The following is a 23,912-nucleotide window of genomic DNA, read 5'->3' as shown; positions in this document are numbered from 1 at the left end:
CCTATTTTCCGCACTATAAGTTGCACCTAAAAACCTTCAAATTTCTCAAAAGCCGACACTGCGCCTTATAATCCGGTGCTCCTTATATATGGAACAATATTGAGCCACAACAGGTCTCGCAACTACGGTGAGCAGCCGCCGACTCTATTTTCCCCCGTAGAAGAAGTAACGCGCGGCGCATGTTGAGATATACGACTGCGCGAAGCGTGCCGTTTCATTTCCATGTGTGTGTTTGTGTAAAGAGCCCAAAATGGCTCCTGTTAAGAGACACGCTTACGACGCAGAGTTTAAACTCAAGGCCATTAGTCACGCAGTAGAACACGGGAATAGAGCAGCAGCCAGAGAGTTGAACATGAACCAATCAATGGTGCGGAAGTGGAGGAAGCAACAAGACGACCTCCCCTGACTGTTTTGTCGACGTTCCCTTTAGTGCAGCTCCATCTAATGGATGCAGAACGTAACCCCAGTCTCGACTGTAGCGTCTGTTCTATGCGCCTTATAATGCGTGCGCCTTATATATGAAAAAAGTTTCAAAATAAGACGTTCATTGAAGGTGCGCCTTATAATGTGCTGCGCCTTAATACGGTATATTTAAAATAGGTCAACATGGGGTTATTTCTAATGTTAATATTTCTTACTGGAAGAAAACTTGGTTTTGTTGTAAATGAATAGAAAATACTTTAATTAAATAGATTGAAATTTTACAAATGCATAGACAAATGTATTTAAGCTCAGGACATGTTTTCCTTAGAAATCCAATCTCTTACTAGAAGATTAATCAGTTAAATGTGGCGCGTATGCTGCGAATAAATTATCGCCCACTAATAGGATTTATTGTCCTTCAGAAGAGGAGCCAAATATTTCAAGGAGAGGGTCCACCAATCTTATTAAAATTCTTCTAAATCCTGAGGCAAACTTTAAGGGAAATAAAGAAAACCTTATTTTGTAAATATTTTTGAATGGTTAGCAATTAAATTGAGGAATTTATCTGACCAGTGTTGATGCGTTGCATAACGTCCATAATGTTTGTGGCTTCACTTGAGTTTACTGTATATTTTTCATTGTTTGACCTTTCTGCTTTTTCTCACTTTGCAAAGTAAACAGTGCTGATTCTCCTGAGTCTTGTTACCAACCAGGTCTGTCAGGCCCCTCATCCCAACTGAACCAGTCCAGCTCTATCGCGTCCTACGTTACCCTAAGGAGAGGCCCCGGGAGCTCCACAGCCAAGGTGAGTCTGGATGACATCTGCAGATACCTGAGATCAGCCGGAGAAATTCAGGGTATTTCAGCCAAATTGTTGTATTAATCACATGTGTCATGAAAAGTTTAGGGTTTTCAAATGTGAGGCTTGAATTCAATTCAATTCAATTCAAAAAACTTTTATTTGTCCCCGGGGGGCAATTCAGGGCACACAGAGCAGCAAATAACGACAGTGCAACTATACAAAAACATTTTAACCTAATACAAGAATAAAGTGTAAAAGAAGAGTAAGTGTCAGGATGTTAGTGTGTTAGTACAGGTTAGAATAAGTGTCAGGATGTTAGTGTGTTAGTACAGGTAGAATAAGTGTCAGGATGTTAGTGTGTTAGTACAGGTAGAATAAGTGTCAGGATGTTAGTGTGTTAGTACAGGTAGAATAAGTGTCAGGATGTTAGTGTGTTAGTACAGGTTAGATACGGAGGACATCGTCGGCGTGAGATGTAGAAAGACATGCGTGTATCAGATGTAAGCAGACATGTGAGCGGGTGTATATGATGTAAACAATGTAAACATGCAGTAGACTGTTGAAACAGGTATGAACAGAACTGTAGTGCAGAAAAGATATAAGTGGACAGTGATCAGATTCAGATGAGGTCAGACATGATACATGTGTGTAATGAGCAGACGTAAACAGAACTATAGTGCAGTAACAGAGTATAAATATAATATATAACTATAAGCTAGATAATAAAGTGATAGTGGTGGTGCATGGCTCTGAAAGACACTGAAACATTCGTAATAACGTACAGCCCTAAGGACATCTTCCTCATGTGAACAACTATTATTACAAGTATAACCGTTTCTCTTCCACTGCACTATTTCACTGTCTGTATTCCTCCGTCCCTCATTCTCCTTTCTGTCACGATTCATCTCATTCTGAACTCTGCACCCCCCTGATTAACTATCCATCCCCTCTCTCATTTCTATCCTGTCCTTTCCTCCTCCCCTGTCTTCACCAGGAGAGACCCAAGAGTGCCTTGGAGCGTTTGTCATCACCTACAGAAGCCCTGCAACTCCCGAGCAGCCAGCCTCGAGGGCGAATGACTGCAGAGGAGCAGCTGGAGCGGATGAAGCGCCACCAGAAGGCGCTGGTTCGCGAACGCAAGAGGAACCTCAGCCAGGGCGAACGCTCCTGCGCGGGTCTATCCGCCTCCACCGTCACCACCGGGCGCTCCTCCTCCTCGTCCAGACTGCCCTCCAACACCTCCGATCCACCGGCCTCCGTACGTTACCCCCCGCCCCCGCGCAGCAGCAGCAGCAGGCACAGGGAGCACCACCTTCACCACCACTGCTGCTATGCCACCCTCCCGCCCCCGGCCACAGAATAATCTAGCAGGAACGCTAACACACTTGCACTCTCTGCCTTGTGTAACCTGTGGCTGTTGACGTTAGCACTAACAAGCTAAAGGGCGGGACTGACCACGGCCGGCTAGCTAGCTTGGTTAATGCTTTAAGAACAATGGGAGACCAAATGAGCACAGGGAATTGAGGGAAATACTCGGCTAGTTTTGGACTGCGACAGTCACTCCCTGTTTTATTTTTCAAAGGTTCAGGGGTCAGAGTGAACCTTGTTACCACAGCCCCCTGGTGGGACCTCACTGACACAACTCTGAATGTAAACCCACTGAGAAAAGGAGGGAACGGAAGGCACCGCTCTGCCTTCCTTTCTCTCTTTCTATCACCAGAAAGTAGAGAGAAGAGCCCATTTCTGTACATCTACATACTGTGTACTTGTACACTTTTATTTATTTACTGAGGGATATTTTCAGTATACAGTTGTACAGTTATATTTTGTAGAGATTTGGTATATAGAGCATATAGAGGAGTGGCGGGAGATGTCGGAAAAAAGAAGTATTCAGGTTGATGAAATGAAGAAAGATGCAATGCTAGAGGCACAAGTCATGATCACCCCTCCCTGCTTCTTTTTTTTTTGTTGCTTTTTAAAAAAAAATGAAATCCAAGTGCCTTGTTTTGCTGACGATCTTTTTGCCTTTGTCCCAAATTGACCTCCTTAATCGACCTTTTAATGAGTCCCGGTTTGTTCGAAGCACGCGTCTCCACTTCAGAATCATAGACAGGATGCAGGAGCTAGCTTTAAGGTTGTTTTTCTGTGTAATAGCAAAATCCAGTCAGGAAGACGTGGGGACACTGCTGGTTTTAACCCCTAAAGAAATACTTTGACATTTGATATTAAAACTAAGTCTAGTTTACCCCCGGGTGCCCCCTTGGTTTCAGTATGGAATGCTAACGATGCTAACACGCCTTCGGTGCAGAAAGTGATGGTAAATAATTCAAAAATGTCAAAGTCTTCCATTAACATTACATGACACGTAACCGCCGGATTGGTATTATGATTACAGACTAACACACCCATAACCAGACTGCTGTGAGATCTGCCTGTAATCCAGACTGCATTTCCCATTCATGTTCCTGTAACAGTGAGCAATACATAGTCTGTAATCCTCTGCTACTACTTCTCACCTCTTTACAGTGCGTATAACCATAAATGCCAGAGTGTATATTTTATTTTCTCTACTCCGCCAGCATAAAAACATGTTTACACCATTTTATATTTTAAGTCGCATCCTCATCAATACAGCCTTTTCTTGTACAAATTGCAATTTTTATCGTTTGATAGTGGTTGATAATTGCATTGTCACAATTAGAGTTGGGAAGAGAATCCGTACTCAGATCTGGGTACTTTTAAGTGGCCTATGCTGTGTTTTATGCATCGGAAATATACAGGAGAGGTTCAAGCATCGGGGCTGATATACAATAACAAGATGAATTATGAACAAGGAGCGGACAGCTGTGTTAGATAGATAGATAGATAGATAGATAGATAACTTTATTTATCCCCGAGGGGAAATGAGGTCATCGTAGCAGCGGTACAGAGAAATCAGAAGTACTAAAAATAAGATAAAATACAAAATATGAACAACAATAAAATAAAATAAAAGTACAGTATCGCAGATAAACACTATATTACAATTATAAGATATTTGAGTGGACAGTAAGAAAGTGATGGTACAGTGGCCATATTTGATCGTTTCAAAGTCCTTTTGACGGAACGAAATAAAAATAAGAAGTGAACAATATCTGTCCATTTCCCAGATAAGTGAGAGATCCTCAGATATTTATTTTTTCCAAAAATCAAACCCCAGAGATCGATGTGCTTGTTCTCACTTACTGGAAATACTCTTTTTGATTTCAGCGAGGGCTGGCGCCTGGGTAGAGCGACAGTGATTACACCGCTGTCACGTTGTTGAAACATAACTTGGTCATAAAGAACCGAGTCTCTTGAGCGTAACCCTGCAACAGCTGCAAAACGTGAATCCTGTATCGGGTGCGCGGTAGATCTAACAAAACACTCTGGCACTCACGGGTAAGACGTCCATTTCTTTTGGGCAAAACAAACACATTTCATCTCTAAGACATCGTCTGCGTTCACCTGACCACGGTCTAACAGCTGACACTCAAAATGGGCGTCCTATCTGTGAGCGTCAGAGTTTTGTTTTCTTCGTCCCTTGAATCTGCAGATTTTGGCATCAGCTCTTAACGACAGAAGATCCAGAATCTCGTTGTCTCTCAAGTTTAGTTGGCTCCTTTGTGTGCACCGCCCTTCTCCACTCTGGGATGTTCTGGTTTTGTGAAATCCACATGATGGAAACATCACCGACACGCCCACTCGCTCGCTGTGAGTTCTCACGCTTCAGGCTCAGACTGAGATCACACAGTCTTTGTACTCTGGAGCTTAATGTCCGATCCAACCGATTTGGATATTTGCGTTTTCACACACACCTCATCCGTGAGTGAAGTGGGCTTTTCACTTTTGGGTTCCCCGTGGCACTGCTGTCCGCTCCTTGTTATTAACCTAGGAGGCGTTTCTGCCACATTGCTTTTATCCTTCCACAGCTACTACGTACAATACAACAGATCAAAGAGAAAATAGTTACAGGAGTAGAAAATATAGTAGAGAACTTAGAGAAGTGAACTGCTAATCACCACCTGATTCTGTGTTATTGAGAAGCAACGCACAACTCTTCCCTTTTCTTTTCTATCGTGTAGAGATTTGCACTCCACAATAAAAAAAGAGTTTCTTGCTTCTGAACCTCCTCTTGGCTGTGTTCTTCCTAATCTGTGGGAGGGGATTGAGGAATCTGTATCTGCATGGTTTTCTGTCTCTCTATCCTTCTGTGTGTGCGTGTGTGTGTGTGATTGATTCTCCTGAGCACAACAAGGCATGGGATGCAGTGTTTCTCAGAGCAAACCAACAGATCAGACCGTGCTGCAGGCTACTGGAGTGGGAAGGATGCATTGCATGGCTTTGATGCTCCTTGGATGATTACTCACAAGTACCCCTCACCACACACACACGCAAACACACACACACACCCACACACACAAACACACACACACACACACACACACATACGTCAGAGAATAAGAGATTGTTTTTTTAGATGCTGGTGTACATGAAAGAGGTGTGTGTGTGTGTGTGTGTGTGTGTGTGTGTGTGTGTGTGTGTGTGTGTGTGTGTGTGTGTGTGTGTGTGTGTGTGTGTGTGTGTGTGTGTGTGTGTGTGTGTGTGTGTGTGTGTGTGTGTGTGTGTGTGTGTGTGAGAGAGATATTACAGCTTACAGACACAGTCTAATCTTCTTCGTGGGTCTTCTCTGTGGTAACGATACTAAACACAATCCTTTCACATCCCTGGATGAACTTCTTGCTGTAATTATTCCTGGTCGCACAGAAACGTTAAATTCCCACTTGTCTCCCTCTACCTGACGCCCATCACACTGCAGAGACTTTACTTCTGTGACACACCAGTAGAAATGACCTCGTCAAACCAGGGAGACCACAGTGGTGAAGACCCCCCTTCATTTTTCTGTAGCTGATGCTAGTTTTCGTATTTCCCCTTAAACCCGCTGCTTTCAGCCACAAAGAGGTTGCCACTACCTTCCTTTTCTCTGTCTGCCACTGCCCCAAGTGGGTTTGAATTTTCTGTCACTGCATTGAAGAGTACAAACATGTTCTTCATTTTTATTAACATTCACTGATCTATAAAAAATAATAATCCTAGGGCTTCAACTATGGTGATTATTTTCATTATCGGTTAATCTGCACGTTATTTCCTCATTAATCTTTTGCTTTTGAAAAGTGTCGACCCAAAGATGTTTCCTTCAAATGGCTTTTCCTTTCTCAGCAACACCCCAAAGATAATTCATTCATAGAAGACAACCAGCAAATATACAAATTGGAGAAGCTGAACCAGTAAATTCTTTGCATTTTGTTGTTGTTGTCGCAGAGAATCGATTATCGGAACTGTTGAAGTTGAATATCTCATTAATCAACTAAACCTTTATGCTCTAAGAATCAACCATAATGCATAAATCATAAATGTAGATCTAATGTTGACACTACGTGCTACAAAGTAATCAAGTAGATATCCAGGGAAATGGCATCTGGTTCATTTGTGGCAATAATATCAATTTTCCTAACAATATTAAAAAGCTTTCATATCTAGAAACAGGTTTTGTGATAAATGAATAAAAGCAGTAAGTCTATTTTTTCACAGTCATCGGGTACAGCTGTGTAACACTGACAATGACTCCTTTCTAGGTGTTTGATTGGCAGGAGGAGCGACTTGCTGCAGAGGGTCAGAGTGACGAAGGCTGGAATCAAGTGAAAGAGAGAGGCAGGATCCAATCGCATGAGTGGGGGACGGCGACTGTTACAGCCACACACATACGAGAGGTGGACGTGGAGCCTCTCGACTACGACCTGGATATCAGCCGAGAGGTAGACACACATCAGTCGTGAAAAATACAAGTGGCAGGGACAACGCCACTGTTCTGATCCATCGGGTTAAAGCTGCATTATAAACTTGTCTCATGGGCTCCATCCATGCTCTTTCTGATTAGGTAGATCCTGTGATTATAAAGAGGACGTTAAGATTGTAGCACTGTCGCCTCAGAGCGAGAGGGTTCCTGGTATTAATCCTGGATGGGGCCCTTCTGTGTGGAGTTTGCATGTTCACCCCTATGTGCCCTGTGATAGAGTGGCGTCCTTAATTGTCTGTTAAGTTCCTATTTATCAAAGAGTGAGTTAAAACAATTTTGATTGATCATATAACCCAACAATGAAAGCACTTGTATTTGCTGCTTTGCCAAGAGACACAATCTGAAACTTTGAACTTGAACTTGAGGTGGCTTTCCCGCGCTAAAATCAATTGCACCGCGCAGTTAGTGGCGCTTTTTTACGTCCTTCCCCTTCTCTCGTCGGACCTCCTATCAGTGTGGAGCATGTGAAGGAGTCACGACACATCGCGCAGGTGAGAGCTGCCGATCTACCGACGTCATACAGTCGACTCTGTTCAGTTTCCAAATGAACTCTGGGAGATGAAGTCCCAGGCTGCAGTTACATCTTACCACCAAAGCTGACACTGGAAACAACATATCTCAATTCTTACGGATTGCAACTTTAACTTTAGATCCAAGGCTTAGCTCCTGTGTATTGATGTAGCAATGATATCTGAGAGGGAAGCCTTTACTGTCATTAGCGAACAAATGACTTAATACTTGTTGGAAACACTGGAGAAAGCTGTCCATGGCTGTCCTTAAGTGATGGGACTGTAAGAGTGACTCTCCTGTCTATCCACCATGCAGCTGTCCAAACCACGAAAGGTTCCCATCCCAGAGCGTTACGTAGAATCCGACCCCGATGAGCCTCTGAGCCCAGAGGAGCTGGAGGAACGCTCCCGCCGAGCGGAACGCATCAAGAACCTCCTGGCCAAATCCAGGTAACCCACACACAAATAATGATACTGGACTTAGGTTGAAACTGTGTTTGGCTCTTTACTTTAAGTCTACCATGAGTGGGAGATCTACTCTATCCATCATGGAAATGAAGGTCTGAATGGTGATACAGTACAATCTTAAATCCACTGGTTTATAGTGTTTGTGTTCTCTCAACAGTTTTCAGAACATACAGCCATCTGCACCACTAGACTTTAGTGAGCTGGACTCTGCTCTACAGCAGCAGGAGAGGATCATGAACGTGTCCCACGCACTGGCCTCCGAGGCCTCGCGCAAGAGCAAACTATACGCAGGTCAGTGCACTCACACTTTTCCAAATGCATCCTCTCGCCCTTAGAGCATCAAACATCACAGCTCAGGCTTTTTCTTAACCCTTGTACTCCAAGTCTAATAGCGCTAACCTTCACCCTAAAAGCAAGTCAGCCCTCAAACGGCCTTGGGAAGAAGTAAATACCAACCAACGTGTCCTCACTTTGATAGAAGATAGGAGTGCAAAAACACACAGGAGTCATCTTAGATTGCCATCTCAGACAGACGTGTGATTTGTCCCTGGTGTACAGAGCCTGAGTGGCTGGAGAGTCGGTGAGCATGTCTGCTCCAGGTACCTGCCATTTCCCCTTTGGGTGGTGTGGATTCATTCTGTTGTTTTCGTGAGTGTGGTCTGGGTTTTGTCAGGCATGTGCACAGATTGGTGACAAATTGTCCCTTTCAAATCTGCAATGTACATGGCACGCTGTAACTGTTGTGCCCCTGAGTGAACCTGGAAATATGTGGTCAACACGTTAACCACATATTTACTTTGGGTCACGTGTACATTCTGTAACATGAGGTTGAATGAGAAAAAATACAATCTGTACAATAAACACACATATACAATATTTGACTGAACATTTTGTTGCTTGATTTCGGAAGTCCCTTGAATGAATCTGTGCACAGTCCTGTTCGTTTGTTTTGGGTCGCCAGAGAGCTTCAGGGTCTCTTCTTCGCTCAGGTATCATAAAGAGCCGCTTTGGTGAAATGGGGTGGCCTTGTATTTGCACTTGGTGTTTTGGTGCGAGTTTTGTGTGTGTGTGTGTGTGTGTGTTTTCTGTCATCTGAGGAATATTCTACTGCAGCCTAGATCACGAGTCAAACATTTGTGGTCAATAGTTTTTTTTACCGTGAATTTCAAGTGTAATTCCAGTGCTAAATCATCCCATGGTGTTTTTCACCAGTTATATACATCATCCCGGAGAGTCGCTAACAGCCGGAGGTGGCTAACACTGATTAGCTCGGGGCAGTACGAGTGAAGGCATTAAAATGTCTTTTTTAACCACTAATACTGCTGAAAATAACACCAAACCTCTGCAGTAGCATGAGAAGAGTCCCTACACAGAAAACAAAGCACCAATGGGCTCCTTACTTTTGGATTGACTTTGGTAATCGACTTGAATGGACTTTGCTATGAGGGAAGCTGGTACAGGGGCCAGTTAGTAAGTCTTTAAAACACTCTTTTAATAAACTCTGGGTTCACTAACTACGTTGTTGGTGCTTCGTTTCATGTGTAGGGACTCTTCTCATGCTACTGCAGAGGTCTGGTGTTATCATAAGCAGTATAAGTGATTTTAATGCCTTCATTGTACTGCCCCGAGCTAATCGGTGTTAGCCACGTATGGCTGTTAGCGACTCTCTGGGATTTCTCAGTTAACAGTTCATACATGAAAAAAAACCTGTGTCTACGCCGTATTTGATGCATGTAAGTGCGAAAAAAGACCATGGGAGGATTTTGCGCCGGAATGATACTTAAACGTTAAATTTGCAAAAAGCAGCACTGATGCAAAATGAAAGATGTTTGAACCCAACAGCAGGAAGAAACACTGATGCCTTCACTGTGTTTTCTCCTCAGCCAAAGCCGCTGCAGAACACTGACGCACAGGAACGGCCGACAGAACCAGACGATACTTTATAAAGTGGAAGGATCCAGTCACTTTTCAGCATTTGCCAACTAACTGATTCACTTGTAACCATCTTTTTTGTATGAGACACATTTCTTTAGGTTTGATTCACAGTTTGGAAATGGAATCAATTCCTGCTTCTGCACAATGACACGTTTATAACATTGAGTGAATTTAAAATTTAAAAACGTATGCATTTGTAGCTGTTTTGTAGTTTTTTCTGTATTTCCATGAGTGAATAAAATAAGAGTGAAAAGAAAACCAACATGCTCAGATTGCAGTAGGGATGTTTCGAGTCCTTTATTTATTACATTGTTTGGATTAACATGCTTGTTCAACTTCTACTGTATATTTTCTATATTACCACTGTACTTCCTACTAAAATGCATCAGAACGTAAACATTACAATACAACTAATAGTTGAAACACATGAAAAAAGTAAAGTCATGATAATAAATGTTAGATAAAAAATGTTGGTTCTCAGTTCTACACTCAAAAAACATTAGTGAAAAACTAGAACATCTCATCTCATCTTCAGCCTCTTATCCGGGGTCGGGTCGTGGGGGCAGCAGCTTTAGCAGGGGACCCCAAACTTCCCTTTCCCGGGCCACATTAACCAGCTCTAACTGGGGGATCCCGAGGCGTTCCCAGGCCAGTGTGGAGATATAATTTATAAAACTGTTGCTTTCTTCCAGAACCTGACATGACATTTGTTTACACATTCATACTCAAAATGATGGAAAGCTAGAAAATAAAAACGTTCATTTCTTCAGTCCGTGTATTCATTTCACTTGTCAGTAAGTCATTACAATAGATTGGTATTCAAATTCCTCACTAATTAACATTTGAATGGAAAACTACAAATACATAAATTGGTCTAATTGGCAATGGAATTGGTTAAATGACACATTATCAAAAATTGATCACAACACATATGATATTCCTTACTTGTCCCTACTCTTGGTACTTAACAGTTCTGTAGTTTGTAAGCAAGCTCTCTTTGGCCCATTTCCTCTAAGTCCTGTAGTGTGATTGCACTGTTGTCTTGCTTTTCATCCTCCAGTAGTCAAACTGTCTTCATGCTGCTTTTCCTTCTCAGATGTTTGTGATAAATGTGGAAAGAGGATCCCTTTCTACTTTTTCAGCTCACTCAGTAACATGTCCTTGATGTGTTCTTCCACCAACTGTGATGGAGAAATTAGAAAGAGTGAAGCTTTTGGACAGGAGGCTCCCATCCAAGTTCACACTAGCCATTATGTAAAATCTATTTAAATAGACCAATAGGATGTATTTAGACAACAAACATGAGAAGGAGCCTTACCTGCTGCATCGGTGCAGTTTCTCCCACAAGTAAACGTGATGCTTTGACCAGCAGAAATCAAGGCGCTTGAGATAACATAGAGACGTCCACGGCCATAAAAATACGGTCTGTGTTGCATTAAGCCGTGTCTACTGCAAATTCTGAACTGGGTGTACAACCTGATTTGCAACCCTCACAGAATGGGAAATATTTGAATTTTAAAAAACTAAATTTTTAAAACGATCCACGCAGAATAGCCTCTGAATACATATAGAGCACAATTCACCAGTCTGAACGTCCAGGATGTTTATACTAAATGGAGTATTAAGTAGGCTACATTCAGACCCCCTCACTTTCACATTTTAAAGTGATGCTAAAAACAATCTGTTTTCCCTTGATCAGGAAACACTCACATGGACAGCATTATGCATTTTTTACGTGCTAAATTTAGTAAAGTGAAATGTTACAGAAGTATTCAGACCCTTGACTCCGTATTTAATCAAAGCACATTTTAACAGCCTCGAGTTTCGCACACCTGTATTTCAGGATTCTTCTGCCAGCCTTCTGTGCGGATCCCCTCAAGCGCCTTCAAGTCTGCTCCTGTGTGACAAACTTTCCCATTGAAAGATTTTGGAGGCCGCACCTGGGCACCCTCAATGCAGCAGTTATTTGGTAGCCTTCCCAAGATGTGTGCCTCAACTTAATTGTCCCCCGAGACCTTCTACAGACAGGTGTGTGCCTTTTCAAATCACATCCAGTCAACTGAATTTGCCCCGGGTGGACAGCTTGTAGAAACATCTTAAAGTCGATCAATTGACACTATCAAAGTTTGATTAAACATTTTGCATCCTGGGTTTAAAGAGCTTTCCTGCACAGAACAGTCACATAGTGAATTCACTTGTATGTATGTACAAGGCTTCATAAAGAGGAATGCAAACGCATACACATAGAAACCACCTCCTCTGTTGTCTGAGGGCGACTGTAGTCCCACTTTTGAGAACAGCAAATGTTAAACTGACACTTTTCTTTTATTGGTTTTCAAAAAAGAGTTCACAAAATGTACAATGTGAATGCCAATCATGCTGAATAGCGAGCAGTCCCGTTTCCTCGAACACAATTCGTAGCAAATGCAGTGACGTTTAAAATGTTCAAAGAAAATAAAAAGTGGACTTGATTTGATGTCCCACCACTCAACCGAAAATCCGGTTTAGCCTGCAGACCAAACGCGCTCCAGGATGTCGCCCGACGATAGTCCGTTGCTGCACAGTAAAAAGGACTGAAATGAGGTGTGACCTACAGTTATACAAATAACGTCAAAATGAACTAATTTGAGAGTCCAAAAAATAAATTCTTCCTCAGCCCTACGCCGACTTCACAAAGGGCATTTTTTTGCCAGGTTTCTGTTCTTCCTCACTACTGTCTGAGCTGGACGCGTCCTCGTCTGAGCTCTGTTCCTTTGGGTTGGGATCGCTGCCTTTGTCCTGGGCGTCTGCGGGTTCCTCTGCACAGGTGGACTTCTCTGGCTCTGTTGTTTTTGTGTGGCCGTCCACTAGTTGGCAGGGAAACGGTTGGGGCTCTGGGTCAGGCTGTGGGTAAAAGAACAAAAAGATTATTTTTGAAGACACCTTTTTATTTTGTTTTCGTTTACCTTTTCATGCCAGGAACAGCGACCGTAAGCATGTGTGCTTTTTGCCAGCCACGCCCTGCTCTGCACAGTTCGACGCAATACAGACAACACAGAAAAAACTGTGACACAAAGAACTGACACAGAAGGATGGATGCAATACTTTGGCTACGTTCATCATTCCTGTTTACTGACTTGTACCATACGAACGCGATCTCTTGCATCATCTACAGCATGGGTGTCAAACTGATCCAGTAAAGGGCCGTGTGGCTGCAGGTTTTCATTCCAACCAAGCAAGAACACACCTGACTTGACTTACTCAATCCCCTGAACTGTCTTCACACCGTTGATTTGTTGGACCAGGTGTGTTTTTGATTGGTTGGAATGAAAACCTGCAGCCACACGGCCCCTTACTGGATCAGTTTGACACCCATGATCTATAGGGTCTTCTTTTGAGATGGAGAAGAGAGATGAATTAGACATCTGATTTCAAAAGTATTTCTGCCCCCTCTTCTGGCCCTGGATGGCCCCCTCACCTCACTGAAGCCAAGGCCACAGTGTCTCCGGTTCCGGCCTGACAGCTTCCCGTCCATGCTCTGCTGGTACTGCATCTCTAGCTGCTCGTTCATCTTCCTATCTTCCTGCCCTGCAGAGGAGACACCAGTCACAGCAGGCACACCCAGCCAATACAGGCCTATCCATGCATGGATAGATCTGTGCGGCGGGCATGTAGTAGGGAGGCCGGGTTAAACGATTGGGTGTAAGGATGAGGCAGTAGGGGTAAGTGGGTAAGGGACAGTAGTTTGGACATGTCATACATTAGCAGATCAAATACAGCATTTCACAAACACTCAGTGGAGAAGCTCACCACTGCGGAATTGGGATGTTGACTTATGGTCGCCAATGACGAGGCGTCCGGTGGGTTCTTTCTGAAAAACAAACACTTTATATCAATTGTTGAAGCTTCTCTAAAGAGTAACAATGACAAGCTAAACAGAGTTTTTATGCTTTCTTCATCATTCTGTGCCATGGACTACAGGCTCACAATAAAGTAAAAAAAACAAACGTATGGTGATCTAAAGTACACAGAAAACTAACCTTTCCAGCACCCATCAGACGTAAAAACTTCTGCTTCCTTTCATTGCTTCCCAGATCAGCTGATGCCCACTGGGTAGACCCATCCTGTCAAGGCAAAACACCATTATCATGTGAACTCACATGTCAACAACAGCAGACTTCCAACAAACTCATAATGCTCATGTTATTACATTATTTACACTGGACTGTTTTTTTTTTTACAAAGAACTATCTGTTTCTAACCAACAGGGCTAGCCGTCCTTTTATCCTCTGAAGACTCACAATCTGCATGAATGAGTGTCACCAGAGGGATTAATGGTTCCTGCATCTATTGAATGGTACAGTTGATTATCTTTATTTTCAGAATTTGATCATATCGCCCTCCGATGCCAACAGAAACGTAATCATTGTTACTGCAATTCTTTTAGATGCTGTCGCCAACGACAACCAGGAGAGCCTGTGCGTGTGTGTGTTACTGCATGAAAGTTGAACTCCCCACTTGGACAGATGTGTGCTGGAGACTTCTTCACAACATTTCGAGTTATATTTAACATGTAAAGGTATTCTCTTTCCACTGGTATACATTTTTCTGTATTGTGTATTTGTGATAAAATATTTTAGTACGGGAACAATGCCGGTTTGAAACATTTTCTTCACACTGCATTTATTTAAAACTGAGAATATAATTGAATGTAAGCGGCGAGAGGAAAAGGAAGACAATGTTGTGAGTCTTTGCTCTGTAAAACAGACCCTCTAGTTCAACAAATAATTGTCAAACTATGTTTTCACGTGTCTAAAAATAATAAGAATAATAACTTTAAAGCACATTTAAAAGCTAAAAATCACAGTGCTTTGACAGAGCAAATACAAAAGCACATTAAATTCCATATATATAAATATGTGTGTGTGTGTGAGATAAACGATAGGATGCTTTTCTACAAACAGTAGAACCGACAAGTGAATAATACAAATGAAATGAACAGATCATAAGGTAAAATAGACAATAACATGAAAGTAAATACATAAAGGACTCAATTAATTTATTAAAAAATAACGCCTTTTGATACAACATAGCGCAATGTTTGAAGTCAAAACGAAAAGGCGAGTAATGTTTGTGTCAGAGCTGCAAAACAAAAACGTGTTCAGGTTTGGAGAACAGCGTTAGCAAAACCGGCTAACGTTATGCTAACCGTAGCTATGTGTCCCACAGCTTTCCTCTACGGGGATTCGTTCAGTTTTTATTATTGTACTCACGTCACTTGGAGACGCTGATCGTTTTGTCCCATGCCTGCCTTCTGGAGAACTCATTACGAACGAAAGCTTTAGTAAAAAGGAAAATGTCAATGAACTGTGGTTCCACCTAGCATAGGCTAGCTGGAGTTGTCAACAATCCACCGTGACGCGACTTCCGGTTCCGTCTTCTTCTTCTTCTTTAAAAAAAACCTTGGTAGATAGTAGTAGATATACTTGCTATACGCCGGAGATCAAGATTAGAGAACAAGTTATTAATACTCTTAATTAGATAGACTATCCGCTGAGGTTATAGACTTTTTCAAACATAAACAGTCCTAGTTCATTTCCTGTTGCAGTGTATGTGAATGACATCAGCTGACAGGAAGTTAACAAGGCTGTTGCCTAGCAATGGAATTCCGTTGAAAATGTCTTTACCACTCCTGTTTTGTGAAAAACTGAGCAAAATTAGAAAACACTTTCAGATACTTCCCAGTTATTGGTGTTAATCTGGCACCTTGGGACAATTTGCTTGGGTTGAATATGGAGAATGAGCAGAACACCGCCATCTACTGTCTCAAGATTGTAATCGCAACAAAGGAAAATAATTCCCCCACTCAGGTTGCCATGTTCTTCAGACCCTGTCCAGTAGTCTACAGGAGACCAGAGTCTGTTTGAGCCCCTCCGGCAAATCGCACCATAAAAACAAATATTGCTGAGGAGTTTGACTGACAGTTACCTTTAGCCGTTACAGCTAAGTAAACATGAAAGTTAGCTTAAGGATCAAAGAGAAAAGTACCCAATTCGGCGTGTGTTTTAATGCCGTAGAACTCCTTTATCTCAGTCCATCGAGTGAATGCTTGGCCTATACTGACTCTGGTTTTTGTCTCCAGCCACTCAGCTGCAGGATTGGCAAACTCCATTTCAACCAGTGCCAGCCTACAGTAGCTGCACCCAACAACAGACAACAGTGGCAACCCGAAATGCCGGGCACTTAATGACTGGTAAACACACACACACACACACACACACACACACACACACGCACACGCGCACACACACGCACATTCTTATTACACTTCTGCCCTTACTAAAAGCCTGACTCAAATTGGAAGTTCGCGATTTCCGTTTACAACTGAACGCAGCACAACAGACCAACCGCTGTCCTCAGCGTCACAACATGGCGGCGTATTTACATCCAGCCCGCGAACATCACCATCACAAAGGCGAGTAGAAGTGCTTTCACTACCATCATAGGACCAGTCACCATTGTTTTAACTCACTCTGTGATAGACAGTGACTTAAAAGACAATTAACTAGATGGAAAATCTTACCAAGTGAATCTTTAAACAGGGAGCAAAACAAAAAAAAACAGCTTTGATGGCTTTTTTTAAGGTTTTTTTCATCAAGTAATTGTCCTTTAATATATAACACTGTTTATTAGTTGTGTAACATCCCCCTTCAAACAGCAAACAGTTTTAGGTCTGTTTGAATTTCTATATGTTCACCAAAATTCACTGAGACAATATAAAACCAGTTAGCAACACTGCTACATACAGATTTGCCACATTGAAGGAGAAAGAGGTTAATTGGACTGAGAGATACATTAATGCTACATTAAAAGTCAACATTATTGCCACAGTGGGGCCAAAAACAATTTAAAACAATAAATAAAAGGGATCACATGATGCCAAAGTACAGACAAGTCCTTGGAGGTGTTGCAAGAAAACAGGTGGTCTGCCACAAATAGAGGATCATTTTTGATTTATGATTTTATTTCCTTTTTTATTTCATTTTTATGAATGTGTAATTACATATAGGTGTCCTTGTGTCGCTCAGCCTGTAGCTAATGTGCCAAATGAAATGATTTTGACCATTGTTTGACTGTCCTTGCAAACGTCAAGAGGCATTTAAAAGAGGGGACTGCAAAGGAATTGAATCATCTGTGATTTAAAACACAATGGCCATCTCTGAGGCAATTAAGATTTCCCTTTTGAATTCTCAAATGACTTGAATCATAAACCGAGGATCAGAATGTGAAGATTAAATGGATAATAATCAGTGGCCGCCTAATTCTGGCATATTTCAGTGTAGGACCCAAAAAATGCACCATTTTCTATTTGGACCATAATTAAATTAGAGCTTGAATGGGGGTGTTTTGTCTTGTTCTACACGCTGTCACCACAGCCCTCACTCTGCGGGGTCATGGACGAGGAGCCCACGGTGTTAAATGAGCCTGGCTGACCTGCGTCAAAGTCGCCAAAAGGTGGCGTAAGAGTAAGTGTAATAAAGACGCAGCCCGGAGGCGCTCACACCTCTGCAGGGACGCGAGAACACACCACCGTGGAGGCTTTACACGAGAAGTTGGGGTTGTGTAGTGCATTTCAATAAGATGATTCCCTTTTGTTTAATTTAGTCAGGTGAGTCCAGATACATTCCTTTATTATTTACAATAAACTGCGGTTTTTTTCTTGATGGATTAAGAATAATCAAACTTCCGAGACATCACAATATCACTTATTCTTCAGGGAGGACAAATAGATGTTATTTTGGATCACAGACGATCTCATTTCTTTATAAGCCACTGCCTTGATGGGACAAAGATGAGGGCAAATGTAAACTAAATTCTAAGAGAGAGAGAGAGAGAGAGAGAGAGAGAGAGAGAGAGAGGGAGAGAGAGAGAGAGAGGGAGAGGGAGAGAGAGAGAGAGAGAGAGAGAGAGAGAGAGAGAGAGAGAGAGAGAGAGAGAGAGAGAGAGAGAGAGAGAGAGAGAGAGAGAGAGAGAGAGAGAGAGAGAGGAGGGGTTACCCTGCCTCTGCCTCTACCCCGGCTCTGCCCCGCACTCTCACTTAACTCTCACATAGTGCCGGACGGGAAATAACTTGAAATACTTTTTTTTGTTGTTGCTTTTTTTAAAGATCCTCCGAATGACAGCGCTTCGGGCTCAGTATCACCTCTGACAGACGACGCCGAAGTGTTTTTTATTCCACTTTGTGATCCTCCGCGGAGCGCGAGCACACAGGAGTTACCGAAAATCCCAGACACGCTCCAGAGATGGTGACTTTACGCACGGGATTTGAAGGCTGTTTGAACTGACTGCTCGTGTTGGCTCTCAACGCTGAACCGTCTCTGTCATCGCCCGCAACCATCTACAAGTTTGCCAGGAACACGCAGCGGATGCCGAAGAAGTGAACCCAGGTAAGAGGAGTCCTGTTGCACCAGTGTGGCAGCGCCGGGACCGTCCCGCGGCGCGTCACACGGGCTGCTTGTTTTGAAAGTCGGTGCGCACTCTGGTTATCTCTGCCTCACAACAAACAGCGATGACAGCGGCAGATACAGGGGGCATCGCGGCTTAAAGAGTTGAAGGTGGACCGTGATTAGACTCGGTCGACCCTAAATGACCCACCCCCAAAACTAACTCGGAATGCATTTTTTTTTTTTTATGGGAAAGTTCTCTGTGAAGTTGTTTTGGAAGGGGAAAAAAACTACAATATTCTCTGGGGTAAATTTTGGATGTCTTAAAAATAAAACCAAATCTTAGAAAAGCATTCAAGTTACTAAGTTAATGATAAAACAAATAGACAATTATAATAACCACCATCACGAGTTAATTATTTGTTATTTACGTGTTTGCACTCCATGACACACGTGCAATTTATTATAAATATTTAGGTGGTTTTCCCTCATAATATCCAATATTACGCTTATGATAAGCACACCTGAACCATGTGTGAGAGGGTTTTGATGCTGACTTTGCACCACTTTCATCCACGGACACTAATCTAAGAGCTGGTGATGAGCTGCTAAAATAAATAGAATTACAACATTAAATCTGTGCCCCTGCAAACCACGCAGATATGAGCACACATCTTACTTCCAAACATGGGTTTATGAATACATCTCTATACTTTTCCTCCAAGTTTAATCTATACTAGGTGCAGGCTGTGCACTCCATGTTAAATATATTAAAGCTTAATTTCAGCCATTAAAGATGCAGCGTGTTGTGCAAAGAAAGAAATCAGAGGCTTTAAGTTCAGTTTAACTGTGTCCACTTCATCCCTGTCATGCACTAGCAGCAGAAATGCTCCGGCGCGTCTGCAGCACCAGAACATGTCTCCATAGGCTCAAAACCAATTAAGGGACATTTATAAAGTCTCTGAAGCACCGCGCGCAAATTCCCTTTGCATAAAAAAACTACTTGTAGCAAATTAAAAACTTTTTAAGATGCACTGAACTTTAATTTGAAATAACCTTTTTTCTTAAATAATTTAGTTTCAAGGAGTTGGAGCACTCCTGAAGTCCATGCCATGCACACCCTCTGCAGATCTGTGGGATGACACTTTGAGCAGTGTCCTCTTCGGCCACACAGCGGTAGCCTTCTGTCCGTAACCGTGAACGCTCCGCAGGGGCAGGGTGTGCGCGTCCGCGGCTCCGCTGCGCCTCTACACCTCTACAGACGCGCGTTCAACCCCGCAGCGAGCCTTCTGGTGCTTTGTGTTTCCCCCGCACATGCACGGGAACATAATAGAGAGAAATAGACTGCAGAGGGGAGAAAAAAGCGCGGCGTCTTTAGGGCCAAAGTTAACTTTCCCTCCGGAGGTCACGGCGCCTGACCCCAGAAGAATGCGTGAGTCATAAATTAAAATAGACTCGGAGCCCTAACTCGGATCCACTGGGGGACAATACCGAGGGAAAACAGGACAGTGTCCCGGCACGGCTTGAGGGTTGAGAAATTGATCTGTAAGTTTCTTTTTGTTTCTCCTCTCTTCCATGATTTCCACTGCGAGCGTTGCCTTTCTTTATGTTAAAAGTTCGGACTGCGCGTCTCAACTTACTGGGCGCTAAAAAAGTGTCAATTTCACTCGTCACTAATGCAGCCTGATATGCTGACAGGGCCGGCTAAGTATGAAGGCAATTATGGGTGTGTGAACTTGAGCCATGCATCCAGGCCCAGTTGTTTTTTTTTTCTTTTTTTGTCCGGAATAAAGAGTTTGCAGCTCGGACAATCGGCGCGCTCTGTCTCCTCTCCTGTGCGGAAGTTTACCCCGAGTTCACGGTGAGGATGTGACAGGGGGTACGGGAGGACAAGGCGCACGACAACGGCCTGGGAACGACCGATTAGAGGCACTTCAGGGTGTTCCCCGCATTTAGAGCCACACTACACCTCGCAGATAAGCCGCTGCTCGCCAACAGATAAGGAGCTTTGAGAGAGACAGAGAGAGAGACAGAGAGAGAGAGAGAGAGAGAGAGAGAGATCCAACACGCTTGACAGAAATGAGTGTGAAAACCACTGAAGAGGAAACGCACAATTGTTTGTTTTTTTCTCACATGTGAAGCATTTTTGAAGCAACTTACAGCTCATGTGTTAACCACTTTGCCGCATTTGGAGTTAGGCGCAATTTCCCAGCATCAGCTTTAATTGTTTTTGCGCTTCCACATTCTTGTTTGCACACCAAATCACTCCTCTATTCAAGCATAATTGCCCGGCTTGACAGATCCCCCAGTTGCCTGTTCGGACCTGCCCCGACACCGACCTGCGCACTAAATCACAATTTCCAACTAGTTTTTAATTGTTTGGACTCTTGCAGAACAATTTATAGACCATGCCCCCCCCCCCCCCCCACACACACACACACACACCCGTAAGTGAGAGTGTCTGTCTGAAAAACAATCCGAGCGAGGGGGGGAGGGGGGTCACTAAAGTTGATCTCCTATGGCATTTTGTTTTGAGCAGGTGCTGCGGGTTGAAGTTCCCTCATAAGGTAAAGTGGCATTAGTGTGTCCAAATGGCAGACTTATATATAGGCTGCCAATTCAGCACATTGTCCACGGTCTATGGGAGACCTGCTGCTTTTTTCTTCTCCCCCCCCCCCCTCTTCTTCTTCTTCTTCTTCTTCCTCTTCTCCTTCTTCTTCCTCTTCCTCTTCCTCTTGTGGGGATCACAACAGGCGGACCAGCCTGAATGCAGCAGCCGGTCACAGTGTGGTCCATTAGGATCCTGTCAAAAACATGAAACCACTTTTAGGAACCGTGTGTAAAATGCCCCTCATTTCTGTTGCATATTTAAATTAAATCCTTACTTTTGATATAAAATAAACTGGAATAATTTACAAGATGAATATGATTTTTTTAATGTCTTAAGTTCCATTTTTGTGTATTTTTTTATATTTTAAATCCTAGAGGTTCAATTGCTCAGTTAAAAATGAAATGCATGTTCATTTTTGGGCCTTGAGCCTCACAGATAATGATTTTATTTCATTTTCTGATTTGATGGAGGCAATTAAATTGTCTTATTACTGTACATCTCTGCACGCACTCCCTCAAACTGTGCTTATGTTCTTCTCCAGCACAAGTAGTTTAACCGTTATTAAAAAATCACCACAAAACATTTATCAAAAATTCCACTCTGCAAATATCAATGTCCATTTCTCTCTCCTCGCCTCCGACGTTAAGCCTTAAAAAAATGTGCACGCTGCTGTTAATGTAATGCAAGGCCAACCTCAGGATCTAATTCTCATTCTCCGAAATCTATCCATCGCTCACACGTTATTCTAATACGTCACGTATATTTCGCGGAGAGGCCTTTTCCTCCGGCGTGGCCCAGAGGGACTCTTAAGTGGCAGAGAGGGGGCACAAGCAGTTGGAGAGACTAAAGATGAAATGATCTGACGGCTGAGAGAAAGAGAGGGCGAGAAGAAGAGGGAGATTAAACAGAGGAGGTGGAGGAATACTCTGGACTTTGAAGGTTGTGTGTTGCTATTTATCAGACAACCCCAGCACCCTGATATACAAAATAAATCATATCTAATTGCAGTTTTAGGAAGCATCCTCATGTTTGACTATTTTTGCAATACTGTTATTTTATATCCCCCGCTGAGCTGAACACCCATCTTCCGTCTGACCACGGTGTTGCCTATTTAAGTGTTTCCACGTGTGTGTTTTTTTTTTCCAAAAGATGCCATTCACCTTCATCGGAAAACCCTCTCTCCACCGTTTTTGAGCCTGTAGCCGATCCGGGGAGTCCTAATTATTTGTTGTTGGGTTCTTTGAAAAAGACACCAGCCCCCAAATTGGACATGTGTTGTACAAACACAAATTAAACATTTAGCCTATAAGTATTTCTCCCTGGGTCCTAAGTGCATATTAGTCAGCCTATACTTATCTCTGGCCCAACGGCACACCCAAATTGCAGTGTTGCTGCTGAAAAAGAAAGGTTGAGGCCCCGGAGAATGAGTACTTGAAGCGAGCTGGCAGATGCCTATAAGTTTTGCAAGCTTAGGTGTGTGTACATACAATGTGTGAGGGTGTGTGTGTGTGTGTGTGTGTGTTTTCATGGATTTTTGCGTCTTTTTCTGTTGTTGTAATTGTTGACATAAACAAATCTGCCAAATGTTCCTGTGTGTGTGTGTGACTGTGTGCATTTTGGCATTTTACCCTGTGTGTTTTTGCATGTGTAAGGACTGTGGGGGTGTGTGTGGGTTTCACACGTGCCCATATGCATGCGTGTCCTTGTGCACAGGTAGGTGTGTATAATGTAAAAGCATTTCTCTGTTTGTCTTACGATGTGGCCTTGTCATGTTTGTCTATACCGGGTGGCCTTTCTGCCTACATGTATGTAGGTTCTTAACTGTGCGTGAGTGCATGTGCGCGTGTGTGTGTGTGTGTGTGTGTGCTCCGCTGGGTGGGCGTACTTCTCTGTTGACCCCTCCTCTGTTCTCCATCACCACAAAACCTTGGAAACGGCTTCCATCGTTTTTCCCCACATAGCAGAGAATAACGAGGGGAACCGCGTTCATTCTCCTCTCTACTCTCTTTCAACGGTCGGGGTCACCTTTCCTTTCTACCGCTGATCCTCCAGCACCTGCTCCCCACCATCCAATTTCACAACTCTGAATAACAGCTTACCTGACACACCAGCTACTAATGACAATAACAGTCCCTCCGCATGAACACACTTACACTCACTCCTCCTTCGTCTTCATTTCGCATCTTTACATATAGTATTTAGACGTCATCCTCGCCATCCTCGTCACGCTCACAGCAGGTCTTATTTTACGGGCGTCCTGATGCTGCTCAAGTTCATGAAGTTCATCTTCTTCCTCGACTCTTTTCTCTCTCTGACTCATGTTTCTTCGGGCATCAGTGTGTGTGTGTGTGTCAACGTCCGATGACTGCAGCATTAACAATGGCTATTATGTACCTGCAAAGGGTTGAGTAAGATTTATAAACATACGGTTTACACAAGAGCCTTTGACAAATGACTGCTGCCGTGTAAACACAGTCACAAACCTGGCGTCCTGCCTAGAGAGAAAATAACAAGGGGTGGCTTAAATCTACACTAAACTGAAGCCCGTTTAACTTTTTTTATTTTTTAGATTGTGATTATCAGCGATGAATGTTGTCTGCAGTGTTGTTGTTTTTCTGTTTTCCTGCTTGTTTTGCAATTTGGGAACAACTTGGCATGGCGAACCGCAGCATTCTCTCCGCTCTCTCACTTTTTCTCAAGTGGAAAAACTCACCGTGACACCGCCGTCTCTCCGGGCTGTTGAAAGTCATCTTTTTTTTTTTTAAACGTAGGAACTCAGTAATTGAAGTTACATGAAATGATTCCTGGAATGATCTGAATGAATCCAACTTATCATATATGCAAGTACAAGGTGCCGCAGGGTGGA

The 23,912-nt window shown here is 43.0% G+C and overlaps 3 protein-coding genes across 6 annotated transcripts in view; 2 read left to right on the top strand and 1 right to left on the bottom strand.

Moving 5' to 3' along the window:
- The window catches only part of LOC310949394 (pleckstrin homology domain-containing family A member 7-like), a 125,237-nt gene extending 114,948 nt beyond the window's left edge, over positions 1-10,289 (top strand). For 3 of the 4 annotated variants that reach the window (XM_083916844.1, XM_083916842.1, XM_083916845.1), the window contains exons 20-25: positions 1,137-1,228; positions 2,220-2,483; positions 6,880-7,059; positions 7,926-8,059; positions 8,235-8,368; positions 8,636-8,672. In XM_083916844.1, coding sequence (XP_083772970.1) covers positions 1,137-1,228; positions 2,220-2,483; positions 6,880-7,059; positions 7,926-8,059; positions 8,235-8,368; positions 8,636-8,661 — 830 coding nt within the window. In that variant the 3' untranslated portion in view covers positions 8,662-8,672. Of the gene's footprint in view, positions 1-1,136; positions 1,229-2,219; positions 2,484-6,879; positions 7,060-7,925; positions 8,060-8,234; positions 8,369-8,635; positions 8,673-9,960 lie in introns of those variants that run through there. The other variant, XM_083916843.1, reaches the window with a different exon arrangement.
- Positions 10,290-12,349: 2,060 nt separating this feature from the next.
- On the bottom strand, positions 12,350-15,405 carry cUnh11orf58 (chromosome Un C11orf58 homolog). Its single transcript, XM_083916850.1, has 5 exons — positions 15,265-15,405; positions 14,032-14,115; positions 13,802-13,862; positions 13,470-13,579; positions 12,350-12,895 (listed from the first exon to the last, which is right to left on the bottom strand). Exons 1-5 carry the CDS (start codon positions 15,316-15,318, stop codon positions 12,671-12,673), a joined length of 534 nt encoding a protein of 177 aa, XP_083772976.1. The 5' UTR covers positions 15,319-15,405; the 3' UTR covers positions 12,350-12,670.
- A 2,696-nt stretch (positions 15,406-18,101) lies between these two features.
- Positions 18,102-23,912, top strand: part of LOC310949396 (transcription factor SOX-6-like) — a 105,925-nt gene continuing 100,114 nt past the window's right edge. Inside the window, 1 exon segment of the mRNA XM_083916848.1 lies at positions 18,102-18,438. The gene's annotated coding sequence lies outside the window, so the exon portion shown is untranslated.

This window comes from Echiichthys vipera, assembly GCF_963691815.1.
Source record: "Echiichthys vipera genome assembly, chromosome: 7".
NCBI classification, from domain to species: domain Eukaryota; kingdom Metazoa; phylum Chordata; class Actinopteri; order Perciformes; family Trachinidae; genus Echiichthys; species Echiichthys vipera.
The sequence above is the reverse complement of the archived record's forward strand: the minus strand, read 5'-3'. Positions and strand labels throughout refer to the sequence as shown.